Genomic DNA, 26868 nt, shown 5'->3' with positions numbered 1-26868 from the left:
GGCACCCCTCCGGTTAGCTAATTTAAAATCTCAGAGGAAAAATGTAATTATTTGCAGCGATAAAGAATGCTAACACCTTTCTTACTTTTTAAGAAAAATAGTTTGATAAATTTCATCCTGAAGAAGTGCTCGCTTCGCCTTTCGAAAAAAAAAACAGACTAGCACGAGATCAGAGGTGAAGAGTAGGGAGGAAAATCGATAAACATAACAACCCTCACCTTTCAACTGCATAGAAACTCTATCAAAGCGACTGTTTACCGTCGAGCTCTGTTTGCCATGAATCGTGTGCGGTTAAATAAATGATTAGCCTTGGACAATTATAGCTTGCCGCGCATATCGGTAAAACCTCGTAGAAACGATCAGTTGCGGGAAACCCTTCGCTGTCTGAGGGCCGAGAATAGCAGTGGGACCTCAGGACCCCGGGGGACGGGCATTTTGGCAAAAATTCCGTGATTTTTGGACAATATGTACGTTCTATAGTAGGGGGAATAACCAATACTGACTTCATAATATCATTGGGACTACAGACTCACTGACGCAGGAGACTAAAACAGAGAAACCGGCTTGTTTCTCTGATTATACGGACTTGCATATTTATGTGAAGCCTAGCAGCCGCTGAACTTTATGAGTGCAAACGCCGCACTTAAATTAAATTTATCCTGTAAAATGCCTCAGAAAGGACTGACCATTCGATTGATGCCTGAAAGTTGAGATCAAAGGATCTTCATTTGACAGTGGACGCGGAATCAGTGGACTCTCTCTCTCCCTTTTCTGACTTACTGCCCGTGAGACACTGGCGGCGTCTCCTTACCAAGGAACCGCGCTGTAGCTATACTGAACATTCGAAGCCAGTGTAAAAATAGAGGACGCCAGTTATATTATCTTAGGTGACATCAGAAAAACTATCATCATGCATCGCGAGACAAGCGGGGTGATGTTCTCCTACTTGAACAAAACGAAGCCAAGGTGAGATTTTGTGAAAGCAACATTGCGTCCGTGATCGATTTTTTTTTTTTTTTTTTTTTTTTTTTGGGGGGGGGGGTATCTCAAATCTGAAAGTTACATGTCGTTTTTACCACTTTAAGAAAGGTGAAGTACTTATTTACTTAATAATTAAGTCGACCGTGTGATGCAAGTAGTCGGCATGTTCGAAAAATTAAATTCTAAAACCAAATTATTTTCATCATATCATGTCACTAAATTCAGCTGTAAGTATTTGTGTTTGTGGAAAAATTGAGGAAAATTAGAACAATTTATACTACCCTTGGTTTACTGTCAGAGTAAGCTTTATTTCTAAAAAGTAGTCGAAGATAGGGTAAAGGTAAAACATTGGTAGATTGAAACGTGCCTCTAGAATCAATCTGATTCTTCGCTTCTAAACCCCCATCAAATCAACCAGTAATCCAGCGAGCACTCTATTATGACAGCAAACGTTAACGTATGACTTGCAAAAATTTGACCAGCGTTTTGTCGTTTGACCAAACACCCGAGTGTACTTAGTGAAGCAAGACACTGTATAGACGGCTAGTTACCACTGACGCCTTTTCAACGAAGCAGATAACATTTGAAGAATTAATCTAAAGCACATATCAGTGAACTATAGTTAGTTATCATACTCTTCTTTCCGAGAAAAACATTGGGTGCCAATAATAATAATAATAATAATAAATGTGTTATGTCAGTCCTCGATAGTATAGTGGTGAGTATCCCCGCCTGTCACGCGGGAGACCGGGGTTCAATTCCCCGTCGGGAAGAGCATTTTCTTTTTATCTTTAACGATTTTATAATATAAAATTATAAGAAATGTAATTTCTCTAATTTAAAACAACGAGTAGCACGTTATTGTACAAAGTTTGCCTCATCTGCATCAAGTAGGCCTACGATTTCATCATTTTTATTTCATCTAAATTTTAATGGATTTTTTCCAGCAAAAACCACTCTTTGAACTCTGTCTCTTGCCATCACCACATAAAAGACCCATCTCTTCCATTTCGTTTAAAATCGTGTCTTTCTCAATTGTCTTCAATCTCTGACAGGCAAATGTCCCTAGAATGAAGTCGCCTGACATGCATTGCCAATTTGGCCTGAATGTGAACGTGATATTTCGTCGTTTTCAGTCAACGTTTTCGTAAATCAGAGGAAAAGAGAAAAGGGAATACTCAAATGTCCTCGAATAATAGGCCTACCAAAACCTTTTACACATCAGGAAATCTGGGATTGATGTCGCATCAATGACAGGAAATTGACGTGCAAATTTGTCAGAACAGCGTGATCCATATTCAGATCAAATTCTCTATTTGTAAGTCAATTGTCACTGGTCGCCATCAAACAGACGCCACGCGCGGCAGGGGCTAGTATCAATAGCAGAACAATGGCTGTTCGGAAGTCTGATATTTGCATGATGTCTTTTTTTAAACGCAAGCAAAAGTCATTGCAAATTCAGATTCAGCCGGGGGGGGTGGGGGGGGGGGCGGGGGCGCTGTCTTAAATAAGGGTTTGAGACACTGTAGAGAAGATAATGGAATGCTTATTTGAATGCCTATCAGTAGGCCTAGATATTGAACATTAGGCCTACTGGCACTTTTGGGAAGAAATGGATAGGAAATTCGATAACAAACATGCTCATGAGAAATATTTTCAATTGTTTCTGTATAGTTTAGTTCCTTTTTGGAGTTCAGTACTAAAATATATATGCCTTTGTTTAAATGTAGGAATTATATTTTCAGACTTTGAGCCTCCCCCCCCCCCCCTCAACCGCCCCTTACCCGCTCCTTCACCCCCAACTCGCATCACTTTTAAAATCCAATGTCTGTGTTTTATAAAATTATTTAACTATAAGTTTTTCATTGGTTTTAAGGTAATTTTACTGGTTATTTCATGTCGTTTTAACATACTTCATTAAGTGTGGTATATATATGTACAGTGGCGTTATGTATAAAAATACCAGTGTTGAGCTTCAGTGGTTATTATGTATGGTCTCGCGAGAACTCACGAAGGTTTGTTGTCGTCTCCTTAGTGACCTGTCAACAATGACGTCACACGCACTTGTCTGCACGGTAGCCATTTTCTATTTTGATTGATTGAAGGACTGCTAAGCCGCTGACAGCTCAAAGATTATTCGCAAAAACTCGAAAGAATTTCGAAGAAATAAGAACAATAGCGTTTTGGGAGTATTAACCGTATCATTTCGAGGTGGATATCATTAGGATTTAAAGGATTTACGAAGGAATAATCTATGTAATTGAGCTTTAGTGGCACGCGATCTTACGGAGACAGGTAGTTATTTTTATTGACTCGGAAAATTTATGGACTTACCTGTTGGCAGTGTATAAACCTGCGTTCAATTGGGCTTATAAAACAGCAGGAAGACTGTGGTATCAGCACACTACCGTGAAATTGGCTAAATTAGCTACCGAAGTACACGACAAGCAGACGGCAACAGCTTTTAAGGGTTCACCTGCTTATTTCCATTCTATTACATTTAGAACTAGTAGTTGTTCCTGAAAAAAAATGGATAGAACAACTTCAGCTGGTTATCGTTTTCCAATAACTCAAAATCGTTCCACTAGTGCCTACCACGACCGGTGCATTCCAACGGACTCGAAGGTCCAGACGAACTTCGCCGAACCTTCCAAGGCCTACTCCAATGCCGACTACGAGAAGTGCGACCAAGTGACCCAGGATACGATCTGGAAGCAGAGCGTGGCCAAGGAGACCACCGGCGCCAAGCAGTGGAGCGAAAACTGGGGCTTTTTGACGGAGTTTGACCCTAAGGTAGGCACTTATTTAATGATTCCGAGTTTTAATTTTATTATTTATTTCTCAAGCCTCTCCAAGCACTCCGAATCCCTTTGCTCATCTTAAAAATTGAAAATAAATTAAGTGAATAAATTTAAAACGCTGGAGGTATATTAATAAAATAAAGGATGCAATGTTCAGTCCGTTTTTTACAACCCACATCTCTCACATACATGCATTCTGAATTTTATTTATATAGCCAGCTACTTAAAATACATCTATTACTTAACTCTCTCCAAGCTCTCCAATTCAAGTTATTCAGCTGCTAAGCATTCTAGCACAGCGGGAAATAGAGTAAAAATTAAATAAACATGAATTTCAAAAACAGTTTCATTAAGAAAAATTCAAAGGGGAAGAAATGATATCTGAGCTTGTCTTTAGACCACGTGACCTCCATTGATGGCTATACTCTGTTAAAATCTCTTAAGAGATTTTGACAAAAAAAAAAAACACTTTTTAGAAAAAAACCAGGGCCTAACTTTGAATGTAACAATGGATTCATTAAAGGGATAATAACTCTTCGTTTTGGCCAAAAAATGAATTTTCCTGGAGTAAACAACAATTTTCCCATACTTACCAATGGTTAATGAATCCATTTTTACATTCAAAGTTAGTCCCTGGTTTTTTTCTAAAAAGTTTGGTTTTTTGTTAAAATCTCTTAAGAGACTTTAGCAGAGTATAGCCATCAATAGAGGTCACGTGGTCTAAAGACAAGCTCAGATATCAGAATAATAGCTTTAACTGCCGTTTTTGTGGTAAAACAGAATATATTATATTTCTATGAGTTATTCACAATGTTTTTATTGTGAAATATAGATCTCATACGAAGAGTTATTATCCCTTTAACCATTGGTAAGTATGGGAAAATTGTTGTTTATCTCCAGGAAAATTCATTTTTTGGCCGAAACGAAGAGTTATTATTCCTTGAACATGTATATACTTAGTAAGTTTCTGTGACTTTATTATTATTATATTTTTATTACAGGGTAACCCAAAAGAGAAGGAACCTCTCCCAGAAACAGCCACTCGTTTCTCTGATAATGTCCCAAACACAAATTCTGGAAACTACGGTAGCAGACTGAATACTGACCTCGGAAAGAGGATGCAAAATTTGGAATTCCAGTTTTATGCTGAAGGCAGGAAGAAGAAGCTAGATGGAGATATTATATGTTATTAGATATGCAATCTAACAATACCTTTTATTTGGAAGGACCAAAAAAAATTCTGAGATGGGGCATTATCCAGAAGTGATATTTTGGATCCACTTTATATTGTGATGTAGGGCCAAAAGTGGTCCGGTCAAGACCCAGTGTTTGAAGAGATGAGCTTGGAAGCACGCCATTAGTTTTAAACTCATAAAAACATGCATAGGCTTGGTATATATATGCCAGCCAGTAGCAAAGCTTCATCCAGCTAATCTTGGGCCAGCAAATTTGTGACAATGAGTGCATTACGTTGGAGCCCATTTTTCATGCCAAAGAAAGGGGAGCATCCCCTTCTCCCCCCCCCCCCCCCCCCCGAGTCCCATTATTAGTCATACAAAATGGTGCAAGATGGATAGACGTGATATTGATGTTACCTAACAAATGGATTGTGATACAGCTATCCAGTATAAGAGCAAAAGAATGACACGTATTCTTCATTTGGATGATTTAATTCATACCGCTTTACCTGCCAAATGACACTTGAACCTCTGTCTTTGTTGTTAAAAAATAGGAGAACGAGTCTGTGCTGAATGACAAAGAGACTCGAACAAAGACAATCAGTTGTTCTGGAGTTGCACTTGGATTTTCGATGGTTTAACTGAGGCAACTTTCTATGTATTGAAGTTGCTTTTACTAAAAGGAGAAATCTCTGTCAGTTACAGGGTGTTGCAAAGGATTTGTAAGATGTTCTTTTTTCATTATAATTTAGAAATTCAGACTAACTGCTGTGATGGAAAAGGTTTTTCATGGTCTCTTGTATACTGACAAAAAAGGAAAGCATTTCTGAAGAAATGTAACACTTCAAAGGTAGAATATTTTTGGTCTCTTACAAAAAGGTGTATTTTTTTAACAAAAAAATATATTGAGAGATTAACAGTATTGTACCTGTATTAGTCATTGGAACATACTTTTTAAGACTTTTCAAATTAATATATGGCATTGAATTTAGCTGAGCAAAAACATGAGCTGACCAAAAATTCTGGGCAAATACTGATGAATCAGCAGTCATTGCTCCATTCATAGTGTAAGGTTGAAATTTTTTGAGTTTTTCAGCACGTGAAAAATGGAAGAAAAAAATCTGCTGTAAATTTCAGTCTCATCCAGACTTTTAAGCTCTACGATCTGTAGGATTGCATTCACACTTTGTTTACTGCTAGGGTAAATTTTTGCTGGATTTCATGTATAGTATATTTTGCTGTATACTCATTGTTAAATATTTGACTGCTTTATTCTATGTGGATAAAAGTTCGAGTTTGCTTCTGTGAATTTAAGGCAAGAAGAATGTTAAACTGAGGCTTTTAAAAATCTCAAAAGTGGGTAAAATTTGCTTTTGCTGCAGTGACATTAAGGTTAAAAGATATCTCAATTTTTTTCTGGAGCCATTAGAACATGGGTTAAATGCAGGGGAGAAAATAGAAACAGCAAATGCCATTTTGGAAGCTGAGTGTTTTTGTTATAAGGTGATATGACTAACATTATTATAATATGTGTTCAATATTTATGAATTGAAGTAATGTTTCAATATTTATAATGATATTTCAGTGTTCACTTGTTATTACAAAATAGAAACTATTTTCCACTAAATATTAAAAATAAAAACATTAGACCAAAGCACTTTTATTTCTTTTATTATATAATATTCTAAGGACAAGTCATTTCAAATGACCAATTTAATGCTTATGTAGACCATTCAAATATAAATTAATAAACAAAATAACAGTAACAACAAAACAATGCAAGAAAATGCAGTAACAATCATGAAAAAAATTATGAAAAAAAATTTTGGTACAAGATACCACAAAATTATCTTGCTAAATTTTGAATTATTTTACCTTGTAAGCAATATCAAAATCTTTGCTTTTGCAATTTACCTAGGTCTTACTAAAAAGTCCTTAAGAAAAACAAATGTTATGAAAACTATTGACAATTTTGTCTCTCACATACGTATTCTTACTGATTTGAGTCAAATAATAAAATTCCCTTTTGATTTTTGCACTTCTAAAATAAAGCACCTAGCCAACTTTCACTTTCTCTAAAACATCACAGATAATTTTAACACGTCAATAAAAAGCTGTTTGAGACAAATAATATCAGTGATACTAATCTAGCATACAAAAAGCATTGTTCGTAGTTATAAAATCATTTCAACAAAAGTACTCAAAAGTTATATATTTTGAACTCTGATAAATATCGATTCTTTCAGTAAATTATTTATTTGTTTATTTATGTAATTTTTTATACTTGTTACTAATAAATTTACAATTCTGCTTTGATGGTCAAATTAGGCTTATTGCATAAAACATTTAAAGAATCTTATATCAATACTGAATAGTAAAGAAATATCTTTTATATTAATAGTAGAAAAAAAACATTCTACAGGTAAGAAATTACAATGATCCAAAGACCAGTATTCAGTTCCGTTTTTGTGGCCATTGTTCCCCTGATAAACAATGAGGTAGAAATGAAACAAGAAAGATCAGAAGGCTGGTTTTGTGTATTTGTTTAGAAAACTAGTCAAAAGATGAGATAAAATATACAGTCCAATGAAGTTTTTCATCAAACTTCTCCAAAGGCCAATTTCCAAAGAGGCTTTTGGTCTAGAGTATATATATATATATATATATATATATATATATATCGATCCAACTCTCGCTGAATGCAAGAAGATTAAGAGATTAAGATGTCTAAATTTAAAGGCATGCAGTACACGTTTGACCTCAGCAAAAAAATAAAATAAATAAAAAAATTAAAAAAAAACTGGAAATACTAACAACTGTCAAAATTATGCTCTGTAAAAAAACACTGTAAGTTTCTAATTCCAGAGTCAATCTTATAAAAGAGAGACTGCTGAATGTTTCTCTCACTACCGTGGTAGTTAGGGTACCAAACGATCTGTCCCACAGGGATGATAAAAACATTATCTGAATACCTATACTGTAATTAAAACATCTGATTCAATTTCTGTCAGTCAGCATTGTTAACCAGCTCTTCATTAGCATGTTTAAACATGGCGTCCACATATTGTGCGAAAAAACGGTCCATGTAATTCTGGTAGCGTGGGAAGAATCCCTCCAGAAATCCAATATGGCCGCCATGAGAGGTGACAACTATGGCAAGATGGTCGTTTTGTTTGGCGTCTTCAATTGGAATTGCTGCAAAGACATGGAGAAATGGTAAGTATCTTTTTAAACGATGTAAAATGTGACAATATGCCTGATGATGGGACTGACTGGCTGAGAGAGAGGGAGAGAGAGAGAGAGAGTTGCAATATCATTATAATTTTATAATTGATAATTTGGGCTCATTTCTTTTGTGAAATAGTACTATACTTTAGCCACTGGAGGGATGGGGGGGCAGAGGGATGAGAGATAGACTAATAATATACATATATATCCTAGTGTGTGTGTGTGTGTGTGTGTGTGTGTGTGCGTGCGTGTGTGCACCTACCATACAAAGGGGAAAAAGGATCATCGGCTGCATTAAGACATAACAGCGGCACTTGAATATGGTGGCATTTGTCATGCAGGGTAGCGTCTTTATAATACTCCTGCCAATCTTTGTAACCAAACATCTTAGACGTCAGGCGGTCATCAAATTCTCGAATGGTAGAGCTCTGGAAAAAAAAAAAGACTGATCATCAGTGTAAGTCTATACAGGTATGCAAAGCTCCATGATTTCAGTTTAGTGAAAATATAAGGTACACACTGAAATGTTCATTCTCACTGATTGACAATCTGAGCCAAAAACTAGGCCCTCAGTGGCCAACTGAACGAATTGACAAAATTTTAAATATTAAAACTCTCAAACCATCTGGTATTTTATATGCTGGTGGTTAATGTTGGCGCAGATTGACATATATCTGTTTTTCATGGATATGTACCTACAGTCACAAGAAACACATTACAATCCCCAAATTACACTTACTCAAATGTTTCTATCCTTAAGTTTTAAACTCGCACTTACAAAAATACTGATTCTTAAACTTATAAGATACAATTCAAAAGTTAGGCCACATTTACAATCAGTTTACCCCCTTATAGACTTATGTCTCAAGCTTTCAAGTGGGTTGCCTATATATTTCATCAGCAGATCTTGTAAGTGGATCAAATATGGCCAACCCACTTGAAAGCTTGTGGCATAATTTTTGAAGTTAAAGAAGTGGTTTGGGAAGTATAGTACACTGGCTCTATGCAAATGTAACTTTTAAAATTACAAGCACAAAAATATCATGTGCTTGTATAAATAAAGACAGGAATAGGAAATAAACAGCTGACAAAGCAATGATGATCTTGTACTTTTACCTTCAGAACATGCTCCAAATCAAACTTCTCTGACAATACTTGGAAATTTCTGAAAAGAAATCAATCTTATAAACACTTATGTATAAATTTATATAAATACCTTCATACATGTTTAGAATATTATTCTAATTGAAGATTTAAAGACACATTCTTAGTGCATAAACAAAATGTAAATACATATCAATACACAAACTCATCAGAACAGATATCAACTCAAAATTTAATGTCATGCACGCGTACACACACATACACACACACACACACTGTGACACACACTCTCCTTTCTTTCACTTTCTCTCTCTCTCTTACACAAAAATACTTTCTCTCTTGTCTCTCTCATTCTCTCTCTCTCACTCACACACACACACACACACAAAACATAAATCCCCCAAAACCCAAACTCGTGTCAAACCAGATGAGGAAAATCTATGCAAGACTTACTCCTTGATGGCCCCTCTCAGGCTGGAGGTCAGTGTCCTGTTGAACAGCAGGTGATTGAGAGGTTGCTCCAAGCTCTTTGTGGACTCAAATACATTGAAGGCCACAGAAATGGTCATCCCCGCCAGTAGGGGGCAGTCTCTTCCCATCTTGGCTATGTAGTTGAAGACGAGCATTCTTGAAGAAAAGAATTTTTTTAATTAGCTGTGTTCCAAGTGCTTCTTAAATTGAAGCAAAATTTTGAATTTATTGTATCTAAAAAATTCACTTAAATTTTTTCAAGATTTCTTATTTTTGTGTTTTTGGAGAAATACACTTATTGCTATAAACAAGCAACATGTCAGAACTTGCAAATATTCTTTCAGATTTTACATAATGAAATAAACAAATGATTCAGAAAGTACTATTGTGCTACCAGATAGCAGACTTACATGTATTTTACGATCATGATTCACCATTTTAGGCTGTATTCCCGGAGCTTTTAGATCGATCTATCCCCACGGGGAGTCTCACTAGATTACTGTCAGATAATCCGCCTACTACAAGCTGTAAGGGGGTTATTAACTTTCGTGTCCACTCGGCTGACAGCTATTTAGCATGAACCCCCAGGGAGTTAGGTTGATCTAAAGTAGATCGATCTAATCTCTGGAAATGGGGTCTTAGATTCAGAAACTGTATGCTGGGGGAAGAGGAATATTTAACACAAGACAAGGGAAATTTCACAAATTCAAATATTGCCACTAAGGGCAATATAATATGTTATGAAGTGGAAAAAGCGTGTATTGGGAAGGGGAGGGGTGGCTATTCTGCTTGCTGTGCCCCTCCCCTTTTCTCTATCAACCTACCCTCCCATAGATATCCCTGTTGCTATGAGGGGTGCGTCAGGATATTTTCCCTTTATATGGTTGATCACGTTGGTCAAATCTTCAACATTGGCAGCACAATATGACCTTGGCGTCTGAAATGACCTTTGACTTTTGTGAATTCGAAATAAGTGAAACATAAACAATAGCTACTTACGAAAAAGAATGATAGCAGCAATTACACTATACTGCCATGTCCTAAGTAATTTTGCTACCAATCAAAAAAATGGGTCTTATAATTTTGTACTTGCCCTTTTTAAAAATACTTTCGAAAATTATACAAACCTAAATTAAAAATATAATGTACTAAGCCACATCTTCAGCATTTTTTTTTTAAATATTATTATTTTTACATGCATTTGGTAACCTCTGAAAGCAAGACAATTGATGTTCAGGGAGTTAAAAATGCCAGTATATAATAGAATTTTATTTACAGAGTGTTCCACTTTTGTTTTACTTACCAACAATTTTTTGCCACCAGCGCCTCTGTTGTTAAACACAACACACCTTCAAAAATACACCAATAAACATATGATTAAAATATTAAAAATATATCAATAATTTTAAATCTTTGACTGTAATGTTTTTTTTATTTTTCAAATTATTAACTAATTTCAAATATGGTTTATAATATTTTATAGATCTGTTTAATTTAGGTTACATAATCATTAATGGCAGCAATTTTTAAGGTTCTTTTTCTTAAAGCAGTAAGTAAGTAATAACTTTGTCACCTGTATCCTTTGTCTTTGGCTTGTTTAACAAGGTGTAGAATATAACTCTGTCGACTACAACCTAAACACGAGTTAAAAAATTTGCATTAAAAAATTTTAATAGATGAAATAGATTAAAATTTATCAGACATATCTATAAATGTGTGAAAAAATTTACTAAGAATCGGTAAATAGAGGACATATATAGATATGCCAATTATTATCATAACTGTCATTAAGGTTTTACTTATTTTTATTATTATTATTATTATTCATTTATCATTATGTTCAAATAAAGACAATCCAATATGACAGAGACAGGGGCAGATTGAGGCTGTCTTCTGGGTCTTCCAGAAGACGGTCACATTTTCAAGTTTACATTGACAGGTATCTAATTTTTTCTGTTGGAAGATGGTCTAAAATGGGAGATGGATCAACAAAAATACTAGTTATTTGAAAGACTGTCAGAAAATATCTCTGTATCTGCCTCTGAGAGAAAGAGAGAGAGAGAGAGATACCTGTAAGTCCTGGCAGTAATAGAACTGTTGGTCTTGTTTTAGAGTCACTATAAATACTGTTCTCATTTTCCTCCCAATGTAAAATCACTTGGCCCCCATCTGGCAGAGTTAAAATATCACTGGAAGTATAAAATTATATACAAATTGCAATAAATTACCACCATAAGTCAAACATAGTATTTTTAGTTAGCTTTTACTTCAACCTGCTGAATATGGAGATGTGTTTCAGGGTGCAAATCACAATCACTAAAAATATATTCATATCTGGCTTTTTGGTGTTTTACTGTATATAATAGAACTATAAGGTACCGTTTTTTCCATTTTGTTGTTGACACTTATAACAACAGGAATGTTCTAATTTTAAAAATTTATGACTAAAAAAAATTCAGTACTTGCAAAACTCACTATTTCTCCATTGAAACCATAAAAGCACATTAACAGTATTTTTTTTTCTTGCAAACCTGCTGCAAACTGACCTAGTGTAAGTAATGTCTGGCACCGACTGAATCACAGCTCGAACAATTGTCATAATTCTGGCTTCAAAACACCACAGCGTTGGCCAAAACTTCTCGTTGACAACGGGCACATAGCTGTGCAGAAAGCGTCTGAATTTGGCATCTCTGCAGGCAAAGATCGGCTTCTGAAATTCAAGTGTCCAGACCAGAACTATAGTGAAAGTTCAGCTTTTATATACCGCAACACACATGCGTCGATCCTTGGACGAATAAGACAAATTGTATTATTTGTCCACGATGCATTTTACATTGAGGCCTGGTCATTTTGTCATTTGAAATTAAAATTCTTGAAGTTCATTATTTCTGCAACTGCAATGGCAAATCTATGACATTGATTGTTAATGAGGTGTTAGCATTTTAAAAGATGAAAAATGCCCTAGCTCGATAAGTGATCGATATATTGAAGCATGCAAAAAAAAAAAATTCCACCGTCTAGTACCGTCTAGTTGTTTATTTCTCTCGTCTGATTCTACATATCACTAAAAGATGATAAACTGCTTACTCATCAGGTGCAGGAGTTCATGAAAACCTAGATCTTGGGACAAGGTTATACTGATTGGTGCAGTTAGATGTAAATACTGCCCGACTGTCACTCGCTGACTGAATGTTAGGAGTCAGCGTTCTATTAATTAATTTTCACTTGATTTACCGTAAAAAAAAGCAAAATGATATCCTACCTTTACTGCATATAATAAATAGTAAGACAGATACAAAATCCCAAACCCAGTAAGAAGGGTTTCTTTGGGATTTTTCCGATAAAAGTGCAGAGTGTCTTCCCAAACCCGACTGAACATTTCCTGAATTTTGGACTTTACCTTTACTATTCCCCGCGAAACAACCTCGGTATCGATTTAAAAACAATCTCATCATTCCTGAGAGCGGATTTGAAATCGAGACGCTAAGAAATACCGGTCGGTTTCTTTATCATATACATACTTTTTGTCTAAATAACAATGACGCAAATGTATTGAAGAATGTCTTTTTTCAAGACTTTGATACAATTTTGAAATAAAAATGGTATATAAACACTTTTAAATGTAGTCGAAACCACTGTATCGAAACTAAACATCACGATCATCATCCGGGAACTTCTCCAAGATGGCAGCAGCACTTTTCGGAAGCACGGCCGGTGGCCGCAGTCAAAGCAAAAATTTGGTCGAATTTAGGGCCGGTAAGATGTATTTGAAGAGCAAGATGTGTCACCCCGATAAAAGGAAGGGGATGGTGTATATTTATCAGTCGGACGACTCCTTGATGCACTTCTGTTGGAAAGACAGGACCAGCGGTGCGGTGGAAGACGTGAGTAGGCAGTTTTGACAGTATTTAGTTAATGATCGTTCTTCGCATTTGCCTAAATTTTATTCTCAACAATTGCTGTGTATTATTGATGAAATAATATATGTAAAATACCTGATGTGTACTTCTTTTTTATAAAATAACTTTACTTTTGAAAACAGTACGGAACAAAACCGCTTTTTAAGAAATCTAAAAAAATACTTTGCCTTCTTCAAGTTCTTGTCAAATCTCCAATTTTCGTATGCTAAACTAAAGAGATCTTATCCATCTTGTTTAAGCATAAAGCATGAAAAACTCCATAATATGTATACGCAGTTCTTGTATCTTTCTATTTATTTCTCCAGGACCTGATTATCTTCCCGGATGACTGCGAGTTCAAACTAGTGCCGCAGTGTACTACGGGGAGAGTTTATGTCCTCAAGTTCAAGTCTTCTACCAGAAAGTTTATTTTCTGGATGCAGGTAATATAACAGATGGTTCATATTTGGATTTTTGAATTTCAGATTTAAAAAAAAAAAGGAAGATAAGACCTATTTAAGGAAGCATGCTCCGTACTATTATCCAAATAAAATTCAGAGATATGAAATAGGATAATTCTTCTAGATGATACGGTCCGACAGTCAAAACCCTACCATGAAAATATTGCCCTAACTAGAAGTTTATACCAAGAATAGAAAAAATGCAGGTCATATCCATTTGATAAAAAAAGTGGTAAAGTAACAAAGACAACATTAAGATGTTTGCTCAAGTTACTAGAACACCATTCAACATACCTGATGTTGCTCTTAGGTCACGAAAATTGTATGCTCTCAACCAATGACCTTCAAAAAGATAAAATTTTCCACTGCTTTGGATTGTCTGTCAATGTATTGAATCAAAGTACATTAGGCCAAGAGCTTTTTGATCATACCTCGTAAATTGTGTGTTCCTGAGGAAGGTGAGATCTTTTCAGGATTGAACAGATCCATAAAGAAGAGACACAAATTGACAGACTGAGCTTTTTTATGTAAAATAATCAATTTATAAAATTAAACCTTTTTCAACTGGACGTTTACATCTTTTTAAATAACTGCCATTTTCCAGGAGCCCAAAACGGACAAGGATGAAGACCACTGCAAGAAGGTGAATGAGTACTTGAACAACCCCCCAACCCCAGGGTCTAGCAGAGGGGGTGGCGGGATGTCTGGTCTACCCCCAGATCTGGCTGGTCTGGGAGACAGCGATCTACAAAGTATACTGGGGGGGATGAGCCAGCAACAGTTGATGCAGCTACTGGGTAATTTGAATAAAATTTATTTATTTATTATAATGATTATTATTAAATTTAAATGAAGTAAGTACTAGTTTTTTATGTAATTAAGTAGAGTAAGAAATTTTAAAGTAGAGTACCATTCAAAATTTTCTGTTTTACTACATTTGTCATAACTTCCAGTGAAATGACCTTTGCTGACATTCTGGCAAGGATTTGCATTGAGCAAGATAAACTTTTTGAATAGAGTTTTGCCTGAGAAAGAGGGTGTGTCTGACAAAGAGTGAATAAATGAGAGAGACAGAGAATTTGTGTTCGTGCCAGAGAGAGAGAGAGAGTGTATTTATCTAGTTAATAAGGACTATGTTCTCTACTCTTCAGGTGGTATGGGGATGGGTGGTATGGGAGGACTGACATCTATGATGGGAGCCAGACCTGCCAGTGCTCAGTCCACTGACTCATCCACGTAAGAATTTAAACAGTTTATTCTGAAGTATTTGATTCCTATACAAAGTCTATTCCTCTCTGCAATTAGATGCACACACTAGAAGGGATAAAGAAATGAAATCATTATATTCAAACTAAACTTATTTTGTGGAAGAAGCAGATTGTTTTCAGATATTTGTATTGTTTTGTGAATTATTCGTATTTTGTGCACAGATTAATAAAAATGTTGCCGTATTCATCGTCAGTTGATTCATACTGAATTTCTTACTCCATTAACATTTAGTGTTGATTTATTTATTGACTAATTAATTGATTGATTGATATTGCAGGCCACTGCGAGTCCAATCTTCTCCTGGTCCCAGAGCCACCAGTGCTGACAGTACAGTGACCCCTGCTCCGCGGCCTGCCACCGCGGCTGCCTTGCCTTCCCAGCCTTCGCTGATCACAGCGCAGCAACCTGTGCCACAGACAGCGCCCCCTGCTGGTCCTCAGGCACCGACACCTGGTGCCGGCGGAACTCCCATACAACTCAGTGACTTGCAGAATATATTGTCTAATATGACAGGTGAGTCAGTGTGGGATTTTCACAGGTTTAAAATTTTTAATTTCTGGATTATATTGTTTGAAAGTTGTTTTTGCTCTTGAATAAAATCAGGTATGATATCATCTTAATGTGTATTTGAAGTCTGTTTGTTTATAATTTTCAGTGCCGGCAGCATCAGGAGCCACAGGTTCCAGTCAAACAAGTATGTATACATTTTACCATCACTGGGGTAGCCCTAACACTCGCCAATTTAGCCAAATGCTAAAACTGACTTAAACTGGCTAAACAAAAAGGGCTTGATTTGACTAATTTTAGTCAAATTAAAGCCATTTGGATAACAAATTGACAAAAAAAGTGGTAATTTGGCTAACCAAAAAAAATTGCTAGCGCTACCCCAGCATCATCTTATTCTCTTAGCTCACTCAAGGATAAAATATCTCTTAGCCTTCTAGTTGGATAGTTTGTTTAAATAGGTTTTTTGTTGTCTTGTGCATTGATAGTAAAAATGTGATCAAGGCCCTCTCATGAAAGGGCAATTTGTTATATCTGATATAAATCATTGTCTTCTAGAAATGGTTTGAATTTATTTCTAGTTGGCCAGTTGCAGGCAAATTAGAAAATTGAAATACTTGATGATAAATTGGCAAAAACAATTATAGATAAGTGGATGAAAATAGATGTGAAATGTAATTCATTGCTACCCTGATTTTTCTGTTATGGTGCATACTAAAAAGGAAAAGGGCTGAACAAAAGATAATGTTTTTTTTTTTTTTTTCCCAGGGCACACACTCATTCATGAGTTATATTATATTCATTATTGTGTTGTGGAAGTTCCTGTTGTCCATTAATAAAATTGCTCCTAAAATATATTTTTGAAATTCTTCTCTAAATTTTGTTCAGTATGTTTTGAATCATATCCCTCTTGTTCCAGACGTAGACTTGGTTCAGGCCCTGAATCCCGACAGCCTCATTCCCATCCTGGCGAACAAGGAGGTACAGCAGAGGCTCATCCCCTTCTTGCCACAGGGGGGCTCTCTGCCGAAGAGTGAGGAAGAGCTGCGAGCCACGGTTTCTGCACCTCAGTTTCAACAGGTTTGTATGATGCCATATTCAATAATTTATTTTATTTTTTAAAATTAATTTATTTTATTAATTTAATTTTTTTTTAATTGTCAAATAAAACCTATAATTGTGAATTGCCCAAATGAAGTGTCTCTTGAAATATTTACATGTTATTATTCTGCCCACTTTATGTTACTGACCCCGCTGGTGGTACATGCCCAGAAGGTGGCTGTGCATCTCCTATTCCTCAGTTACAAATTATCAACAGGCTGTTGAGTTTTTCTGGAAATATATTTGTAATTATCCTTTTGCTCTGGAAATATCATTTTTATCACCCCTTTGCTCCAGAAATATCTTTGTTATCATCCCTTTAATGTGTACACCTAACCCAGCTGGTGGTTCATCCTAGGAGAACCCTTACCCTCTCTGATGTACTAATTCTCCCTGTGTTTTCTGTTTCCAGGCTCTAAGTACTTTTAGTGCTGCTGGTGGTACATGTCCAGTAGTATGCTAACCCTCTCAGATCTTCTTCTAGTACTAATAATAATAATTCTTTCTCTTTGTTCTATTTCCAGGCTCTGAGTACATTCAGTGCTGCACTGGCCTCTGGTCAGCTGGGGCCACTCATGGGGCAGTTTGGCCTGGGAGAAGAGGTGGCCAACGCAGCTGCACAGGGAGGTGAGTTTTAATTGCCTTATTTATTTATTTATTTATTTTCCATATGCAGGTAAAGTTTTTATGGAAATTCAAATAGTGACTTCAATAATTCTGGTTTGCATGTTTAAATTAAATGATCCATAAATGTAAGAAAAATCTTTCAAATTTGACTGAATATTTAGTAGTACAATTTCCTGCTTCTAAGATTGTTTAGATTATAACTGATTTCTTGGCAATTTAGAAATTTAAAGATCTTAAAAACTTGTGCATCCAAATTTTATATTTTAGGGCCAAGAAGCTGTAATATCTATGGATTTCATGAATAATGTTCAGTATAACCCTGATATATCCACTGTATGATATTTTGTTTATGTATTTCAGATGTTGAAGCGTTTGTTCGTGCAATGCAAAACGCTGAGCAGGGGGGCGAGGGCAAGGATGAAGGAAGGAAAGAGGAAAAGATGGACGAAAGCTAAAACTGTGAAGAACAGTTTTGTGCCCGTTTTGGGAGATATTCCTGAAGAATTTGAAAAATCAGGAACATATCAATATATTATTCAAATTCTATATTAGACTTTTCCTTACTGGATATCCAAAATCATTTCTCAATATGAAAATATACTAATGATTAAAAAATTTAAAATAGATGCACTGAAGCTGTGGGCTCAGACGGAATTTTTTTGATCGAAAATGGGGATTGTTCACGTCATTTGACTTTTTTTTTTAATAATTATTTTGGTTGATTTTTTATTTGTTTATTTATGTTTATTTTTGTAATTTGTGTCATTGGGAAATCTGAGCTTATAAATTCTAGTAATCCTAATTTAAATGCAATTGTATCATTCTAATGTCACTGAGCATACTCTACTTGACACTCTAGAATTGTCACTGGTGCTTTGAAGAAAATATGTTCCAATAAATGCCTTGTACTTCTTTTTTGAGCTGCTTTAATGATTATTAATTATTATTTTTAAGTGAAATGAATCTGAATAAAATAACAATGGTCACAGAAAATATTCGTACTAGACGAGAAGTAGTAATAACAGTGGCAATAAGAGTAATTTAAATTAAAAATCCGCCGATATCCATGTTGTTTCTGTGCTTTTCTGGCCAAACCTAGTTTAAAGTCGGATTATGTTCCAAAACTGAAGTTAAAAACAAACGTGAAATACACCGTCTTTGACATCTCATATCATTTCTCATGTAATTATTTCTCCAACTTTTCGGCGAGCTCGAATTCTCTTTGGTCATAATCGAGGAAAATGTAGAGCTCCGCTTGCTTGCGGTTCGTCATGGCCCCCTGCACGGTTAACCCTCCGAAGTCCTTTTGCTTGAAGACGCGAGTTTCTGTGACGTTGTATCTGGACTCGATTTCGTCGTAAACTTCCCTCGAAGCGTGCACGTATTTGTGGAATACCTATAAAGAGAAACAAGGGGAAATAAAACAAGTTAAAGAATTTTATTATTCTATCAATGGCAATTACCTGAAATTGTGCATAACCGAAACTTAAGCAAGCGTGGGAGTATCTTGGGAAAGTTAATTTTTATTTTTAACGTGCTTTTACCCTCAAAAAAGAATATTTTACTACTTCCAAGCACGTCTAAGTCTTGTTTTGTGAACCAAGACGTTTAGTGCCAGTAAGCAACTCCTTTAAATTTATATAATTTTTAAAAGATTACTTGTGTAAAGGATCTCTCTCTCTCTCTCTCTCTCTCTCTCTCTCTCTCTCTCTCTCTGTGTGTGTGTGTGTGTGCGAAAGCACCCTGGTGACCCATATAAAACTTCCAATAGACCCAAAGCTAAAGAGAGAAAAAGATAGTAACAATCCTTTACCTGAAATCTGAAATGATTGGCGTCAAACAGGGGCACTTCCCATCCAAATACCAAAGTGTGGGCGGTTCCTTTAACAGTGTACCCTATGATACCGGAGGAGGACTCGAAAATATTCTTGGGGTTACCTGAAATATTTATATGATCATTAGTATACTGGTAAAGTCGGGACTCGAAAGTTTCCCCGTATTATCCCACTTTTGACTTTTTAAAGTTACAGTAACCTTTGTATTTCTGTATATGGTAATTTAGAGGGCGAACGGTGCCACTTAGTACGGTTTAGAACTATGATTCAGCTAGTCAAAATTCTAGAGTGACTAGAGCTATTAGATCCCTCCGGCAGTCGGTACCTACTCGAAATTACCGACATGATGAAAAGCTTTAAAAAATCTTAAAAATAGACTTCAATTATGTAACAAGGTTTATCAAAATTATTAAAAAGCTGTTTTCAAGTAATCCTGATAGTTGATTGACGTTACTGGTGAATTAATGGATTGTTATAACTTCATTTTAGAAAATCCATTCTAATAAATTGCTTACAAGGTCAGCTAACACAGGAGTAGTGAAAAGGTTTAGCAGTGACGAATTGACTGAAGCAAGTAAGGTTGAATAGTACTCCACAGTCATCTGATAGACAAGTTGGGAGATTTCATTCAATTGGAGGGGTTAAGTGGAGAAAATCCACTCAATCTGAGGGGGTGTTGTGTGGGACGATTCCATTCCATTTAAGGGGTGGCAGGTGGGACGAGTTCATTGCATTAGAGTGGTGACAGGTGTGGCGATTCCATTGCATCACAGGGGTGACAGGTGGGGCAGGTCCATTGCATGAGAGGACTGACAGGTGGGGCAGGTCCATTGCATGAGAGGGGTGTTAGGTGGGGCAGGTCCATTGCATAAGAGGGGTGATAGGTGGGGCGAGTGCATTGCAATAGAGGGATGACAGGTGGGTCAGGTCCATTGCGTTAGAGGGCTAATAGGTGGGGCGAGTCCATTGCATTAGAAGGGGCGTCAGGTGGAGCAAGTCCATTGCATTTGAGGGATGACAGGTGGGGCCAGTCCATTCCAATAGAAGGGGAGGCAGGTGGGGCGATTCTAGTAATTATCCCGATTTGGTTCAGAGAACAGGAATTGAATAAATTCTGCTTTACCCTCAGAAATCAAATTTTGTGGACAATTTCAGCCGTATCCATTAAAAAACTAACTTGATTTAAGCTTACATCAGAATCATCCCACCTTTTCATTATTACGTTCAAATATCAAATTAAGTATTTATACTAAGAATAGGCCGCCAAATTAAAACAATTCACGATAAAAATGTCAAAACCCGTCAAAATGGTACCCTCCCTATATGAGAAAATATAGTGAAAATTATATCCAAGCGAATCAGTTCCATATGCTATGGAACAAAAATCTCATGTAAAATTTTTAAAAACCAGGAATGTAAATTTGTATTAATTTGAAGTGTAAAATGTAGGTTGTTGGAAAGCATTTTAGATATTTCAGTGCGCTAAAACAGCTTGGAGGGGTTATTTGGAAAATACTGGTCATTTTACAACTATTTAAAATTTAGGCACCACAGAAAACCGTCAACTTCAAAAACATTGACGTTATTTACTGATCAGATTGAATTTGAACGTACTCAAACACTAAAAAAACTCATTTTCTTACTATACTTATCATAATAATTTCATAACAAAGTAAAAAATAAAACGCAAAATTACAAAAGTTTTTTATTGAGTTTTCATATAACAGATGTACGAAGGAGCGTGGGTTCCTGCGTGTGAAACAAAGGCTAGACTTCACAGATTGCTTTCAGGCGGATACTGTGCAGAATCTCGTTGAGCTCCTGAAAAGATAAAATAATGTTTACAACTTTGAATTAAACAGAAAGGCTCTTTACATTCTAATAATGCATGTAACATCCCAGGGCAGAGGGCACATATAAATGGAATGGCGTGCGCATTTATTAACTAGTCTGATGTTCAGGTTCAGCTAAAACCAAAATTATAATCTGGAATTAGTCTGGAATTAGTTAATGATATAACTATTTGAGGCCTCTTGTTAAATAAGTAACATTGATAGCACAGCCCGTTTCATTTGCAGGGTGGGTGAGGTTATTGCTACGACCGGTAATATATTCCTCTTCATATTAAAAGTTATAACACGTGTTGTACATGTTGACGCATTTCAGAGAAAGAGATCGTTTGCAAATTCTCTTCGAAAATTATAACAAATATATTGCACATATATAATAAGTTTTCATACAGTGAACCGTGAAATGGATGGAAAACACACGGCACAATGGAGACGTCAGGCTGTGTAAAATATGTATCTATTAATCATTGTGTAATGATGACTCGAAATCCTTGGATCAGAAGTTCAGAACGGTGACAAGCATCCAATTAATTAATTTGGGTGGTAATACTTATATTTAAACACACACGACTTTTTTAATCAGGTCAAAATATTCCAAATTAATTGTCAAGGCCGGGACACACAAAATGTTCAAACAGAGGATTACAAAGTGCAGAGGATTTCAAGCAAACTTGGGTTATCATCAAAAGTCAGATGAATGCGCCGTTTATCCTGAACATTTGGAGTCCCAGTGTACTGTAAGCAATAATTTCTACCATTTTGAGTGACATACAAGTAACAATGGTAAAAGGATTCATGTCATTAATATTTGTCGTTAATATTTTCTCATTCTTCTGCGCCTTTAGTATTTAATGACTGTGGTTGATGAAGAAATGGTGATACTTACAAACATGCATTTGCTTCCACGCCTTATAAAAGCTCGACCTTCTGACTGCACCACACATAGGCCTACTGCTGCGTCTACACCCGACTCTGTCTAACTGCCAAGTGAGCACTCGAGAAGACAGCTCGCACTACGATGAGCAACTTGTTGTTATGCAAATAACAACAGATATAGCCCATTTTAAGTGAGAGGCTGTTACTGCGCTGTTCACGATTGTTCAATAAACCCGGTGGTGATACCTTCATTTGCTCAAAGTCGTGCAAATATCCGATGTCACATACGATACTCTACAAGGCCAAAAGTGTCTTACTAGACCCACTACACATGTAGCCCAGTGTAACAGGAATGGGAGTCCGCTAAGAACCATAGTCCGCTTCTCAGTACTTTGTACAGGTGACGTTCGTCCATATACGAAGCCCAATACTCCAATTAACCCTAACCTGTACTAATCATATGAGAGCCCGGACTTCCATTCTTGTTACACCTGTTCCCCTATGTGAAAATTATTTTGAAAAATCAGCATTGGGCACCCTGAGCTTCAGAGTTAACTTGACACTAACCTCTTCACTATAGCATATGTTCAACTTGACACGATAAAGACAGGCTATAGTGAAGAGGTTAGTGTCAAGTTATCTCTGAAGCTCAGGGTGGCATTAATGGGTGTCTTTCTTTACAAACAAAAAAAAATCGATAAGATCTACTGTCATGCTACGATACATTTTGCTCAGTAAGGGAAATTGGCCTGCTGACTAAAAATTTGATTTTCAGCACCAACCCACGCCTTTAATACGATGGACGATAGCCCTTCTCACCTATCTTTGACTTGTGGAATTTCAGAGCCACGGATTGTCTGGGACCGATCTCTTGTGGCACGCTTCCTTCCACCTCCCCCTCAAAAACGTCCCAGTGCGGCGCCCGCAGTGTCCCGTCTCCGTTGTTTGAGATAGAGATGATGCATCCGGTGCCCTCAGAAATCCGGGACGCCAGATATTCTATGCCATTTGGTGCCGTGATACCATTGCGGACCTGACCTATGGTGCCTATCATGAGGTCTGTAATAATAATAATAATAATAATAATAATAATAGTAGTAGAAGTAGTAGTAGTTTTTAAATATACATGAGACATTAAAAATCATTTTACGAACAACAGTCATTGTGCCAAAAAAGGGTTATTTTCATCGCTGTGCGTCAACGTCGTTGCCAAGGTTATTGCAAATAGCAATAGGGGATAAGTTGAAAGACAAAAAGCGAGGTAAAGTACCTTCCTTTGCTTAACGCAATTTCGTCGACCAAAGAAAATAGTCGTCTTTGCTAAGACCGTCTTTTAAAAACAAACAGTCGTCTTTGCTAAGACCGTCTTTTCACAAACAAATAGTCGTCTTTGCTAAGACCGTCTTTTCACAAACAAATAGTCGTCTTTGCTAAGACCGTCTTTTCACAAACAAATAGTCGTCTTTGCTAAGACCGTCTTTCACAAGCATCAGTAATGCGATCTGATTAAAGAGGCGCAAACCGTTTGATGCTGGCGATTTGGCTTCCATTTTCATTTGACACAATTAATCGTTTTAGTTTACTTTATTTACATCACAATGTGTGAAGAAAAAACAAATGACACGTACCTCCGTAACCTCCCACACCTGCTATAAACCCACAAGCATACCTAAACAGAAAAATATGCGAATATATATATATATTAATTTCTATTGACGTTATCACATTCTGTTGAGAAATAGTGAATAAAATAAATCAAAGATGGCTTGCTTCTCTCGAGCTGTTTGGGATATTAACACTTTTTGTCCCTATTCAAGCTATTTTGTGAATTTGTGTGATAACATTGCCTAACACTCCACATGACGGGTAAATGCACTTTATTAATTACAAAGTTTATGCTTTTGTTTGGTATAAAAAAGAGTGGCCTTGAAAAATGTCGATCAAGTGTAAATACTTCTAATGGATCTGTTTACAATAATTATTTGTAATAATTCACAATAATGATGTCTGGATGATTTCTGTGAAAATTGGGCAATTTAAGGCTCCAGGTGTTAGTTGTTCGCTCTGCTTTAACTCTTATTAGTCCATTATGCCTTTAAGCGAACGGTGACACGGAATTACAAATAATTTTCATCGTAGTTTGTGATGCTGTCACAAAAATTATGCCCGCATGTTCAAGGTGCGCCAGTATTATCTCAGCGAAAAGTGGACAATTTATATCGACAAGTGACTGTTTATCATTGATTTTATGTAGTTCAGTACTGCTACGATGTAATAGTCTTCTAGCATGTGTGTGTGTGTGTGTGTGTTTGTGTGTGTGTGCATGCGCGTGCGCGCGCGCGCGTGTGTGTGTGTGTGAGAGAGAGAGAGAGAGATTCGGCATGTGTAAAAAATCGACATTCTGCGGAATAAAAATCATTCGCTTTACAGAAAAAAAAATCAACAGACTCACAGTAAAACGATTTCGATCGCCATGGTATGACTTCTTCACTATTTATCTCCAAACAGCTTCTTGACTGAAAAGTAAAGAACTTACAGCTCTGATCTAGTTCATGTGTCGTTTTCCACACCCCCTTAAACCCCCTTTCCTTTCATGGATCGTTTTCAATGAAAGTTACTTTGGTCAGCTTTTCATTGCAATTGCCTATTATCTTCAGTGGCGGATTCAAGGGGGTGTCAGGGGGTTCAGACTTACTTTCGATTTCTGAAAAAAAATCACACCGATGTCCCCCACTTGAAATTAGAATTTTGACTAGCTGAATCATAGTTCTAAACCGTACAAAATGGCATCATTCGCCCTCTAATACGCCAAAATTTTTCGGGGGCCTTCAACGGTCCCCGAACCTCCACGCCAAGGAGGGTTGGCTAGGGTCGGCTTCGTATCAGCGCCCCCCCCCCCCTTCAAATAATCTTGGATCCGCCTCTGATCTACCAACTTAAACTGCTTTAACTTAAATACAAGCATTACATTGTGCATTACACCTTTATATAGCAAAAAAATCCATTTCCTAGAAATGTAAGTAATTTTTCCTTTAATCGCCAATGCAAAATTCAAAACCGGTCACAAAATCTTGATCCATAAACTCTTCTTTGCGCTCTGAATTTCTCATTGTTACAGTGATCATTAAAGTTCACTCTTTTCTATCTCCATTAAGAGAGATATTCATTTTTTTTTTAACTTAGGGTTTCAATTATCTCAATTGTTTTTGGATGGTGTATGCTTTTCTCGTTTTGGAAAAAGAATAGCTCAAATTTCCAACAAAATTGGTTTTCTTATTTTTATATATTATATTATATCACTCATTGTAGTTCTCAAAAATCTCTGTCCAAAAGGTAAAACTGTGTATATTTAAATGATGACAGTTATAATCTTTAAAAAGAAACAACAATTTCTCGTAACTTGATCCAAACATTGACAATTTTCTCTCAACTAGTTTCGGCTTCCACCGACTTTTGTGTTAAAATATTCATCGTGATTCTTGATTCTTAAGTCTCTGAAGTTTATATTCGACCCGCAGATGGCAGCACGCATATCGTGTAAAAAAATCACCAGTTAAGTCAAAGTTACATCTTTCCTACACCACAGTATAACAAGGTGATGTGTTACCTTTGTTCCGTTGCTGTGTGTTTTCCACGGGTGACTGTCAAAGCTTGGGCCTTAAACATCTGACTAGGGTTCAAACAAGATCGGGGATATATATCCCTGTAGACGCCATCGCTCATTGGTGGATGGTTATAATTGACAGCAATTTTAAATTTAATTAAGGCTTAAGGATATTAATGAAAAAATCCAAAACTAATGCAGCTAATTTAATTTCCTATTAACTAAAGGATGTGGTCTACCAAGCAAAAAAATTTCCAAAGCTTGTAGTCGCAGTGTAACACGAGTGACGTAATATTCTCGTTTTGGGCTAAAATTGTCATATTTTGTAATCAAGGGTTTATCTTAAACAAAAATCCCTATAAATACGATTGAAAGAGCTATCTAAAGGTTAGCACAAAAACCAGTAAACTGCTTCTGGATTTTCTCTTATTATTTTTACTTTTGATTTTATTTCGATAAAACGTGAATTTTACTAAATTTTTAATTATGGACCCTCCACTTTCAGTATTAATAACTTCAAAAATAAAAGGTCAATCAAAAATTCAAGGTACAGTTGACTAGAAATTATACTGTTCTGAAAACAGGTGGCAATATTAAAATTTATAATATTACAATTTATAAATCTGCTTGCTGTTACGATTGATCTTTATTGTGAATGTAACGATTTTTTTCTGACAACCCAAATGTTGTACGCATACGCTCCCTGCATATGCCAAGACTCCCCTTCATCCACCAGAAGCACTCTCTTTCAAAATCATCTTGCTTTCCTCGCTCATCCGTTTTCTCTCAACTTTCTTTCTTCCCATGACAGTGTATATAAATGTGTAATGCTTAGCTGACGTAAGACTTATGAGCTGCCTGTGCACACGTAATTTTCAGTCTATAACACCCCATTCTCATAGATTAGATCGACCTACATTGGATCGACCTAACTTCCTGGGGGTTCACGCTAAATAGCTGTCAGCCGGGCGGACACGAAAGTAAATTACCCCTTATAGCTTGTAGTAGGCGGGGACGGACACTTAAGGCGGATTATCTGACAGTAATCTAGTGAGACTCCCCGCGGTGATAGATCGATC

At 36.4% G+C, this 26868-nt stretch overlaps 4 protein-coding genes and 1 non-coding gene across 7 annotated transcripts; 3 read left to right on the top strand and 2 right to left on the bottom strand.

Annotated features, from left to right (window-relative positions):
• The first annotated feature begins 555 nt into the window (after positions 1 to 555).
• LOC106172893 (ciliary microtubule inner protein 5-like) lies at positions 556 to 6617 on the top strand. Of its 2 annotated transcripts, XM_087019345.1 has the most exons (3): positions 556 to 966; positions 3570 to 3774; positions 4784 to 6617. In XM_087019345.1, exons 1-3 carry the CDS (start codon positions 911 to 913, stop codon positions 4973 to 4975), a joined length of 453 nt encoding a protein of 150 aa, XP_086875471.1. In that variant the 5' UTR covers positions 556 to 910; the 3' UTR covers positions 4976 to 6617. The 2 variants fall into 2 exon arrangements, with proteins under 2 accessions (XP_086875471.1, XP_013409275.1); XM_013553821.3 differs by lacking the exon at positions 556 to 966 and having other exon boundaries at positions 3489 to 3774.
• Positions 1683 to 1754, top strand: Trnad-guc (transfer RNA aspartic acid (anticodon GUC)). The gene has a single exon. It is a non-coding gene; the product is annotated as a tRNA-Asp (tRNA).
• LOC106172901 (phospholipase ABHD3-like) lies at positions 6616 to 13291 on the bottom strand. The gene is made up of 10 exons (XM_013553829.2): positions 13026 to 13291; positions 12310 to 12473; positions 11834 to 11952; positions 11337 to 11397; positions 11067 to 11112; positions 10588 to 10700; positions 9746 to 9919; positions 9305 to 9353; positions 8451 to 8616; positions 6616 to 8155 (listed from the first exon to the last, which is right to left on the bottom strand). Exons 1-10 carry the CDS (start codon positions 13140 to 13142, stop codon positions 7968 to 7970), a joined length of 1197 nt encoding a protein of 398 aa, XP_013409283.2. The 5' UTR covers positions 13143 to 13291; the 3' UTR covers positions 6616 to 7967.
• Positions 13292 to 13403: 112 nt separating this feature from the next.
• On the top strand, positions 13404 to 18541 carry LOC106172909 (proteasomal ubiquitin receptor ADRM1). Its single transcript, XM_013553838.2, has 9 exons — positions 13404 to 13647; positions 13989 to 14105; positions 14728 to 14920; positions 15275 to 15359; positions 15670 to 15905; positions 16048 to 16086; positions 16816 to 16976; positions 17522 to 17624; positions 17985 to 18541. Exons 1-9 carry the CDS (start codon positions 13447 to 13449, stop codon positions 18077 to 18079), a joined length of 1230 nt encoding a protein of 409 aa, XP_013409292.2. The 5' UTR covers positions 13404 to 13446; the 3' UTR covers positions 18080 to 18541.
• LOC106172908 (uncharacterized) lies at positions 18534 to 25923 on the bottom strand. Of its 2 annotated transcripts, XM_087019344.1 has the most exons (6): positions 25793 to 25907; positions 24638 to 24701; positions 23814 to 23854; positions 23005 to 23244; positions 19438 to 19562; positions 18534 to 19020 (listed from the first exon to the last, which is right to left on the bottom strand). In XM_087019344.1, the coding sequence occupies exons 2-6, from the start codon at positions 24658 to 24660 to the stop codon at positions 18811 to 18813; spliced, it is 639 nt and encodes a 212-aa protein (XP_086875470.1). In that variant the 5' UTR covers positions 24661 to 24701; positions 25793 to 25907; the 3' UTR covers positions 18534 to 18810. The 2 variants fall into 2 exon arrangements, with proteins under 2 accessions (XP_086875470.1, XP_086875469.1); XM_087019343.1 differs by lacking the exon at positions 24638 to 24701 and having other exon boundaries at positions 25793 to 25923.
• Positions 25924 to 26868: the final 945 nt, after the last annotated feature.

The sequence above is a fragment of the Lingula anatina genome, chromosome 8, assembly GCF_051362555.1.
Source record: "Lingula anatina isolate TDL-2025a chromosome 8, LinAna3.0, whole genome shotgun sequence".
NCBI lineage: Eukaryota > Metazoa > Brachiopoda > Lingulata > Lingulida > Lingulidae > Lingula > Lingula anatina.
Note: the sequence above shows the minus strand (reverse complement) of the source record. Positions and strands in the feature narration are given on the sequence as shown.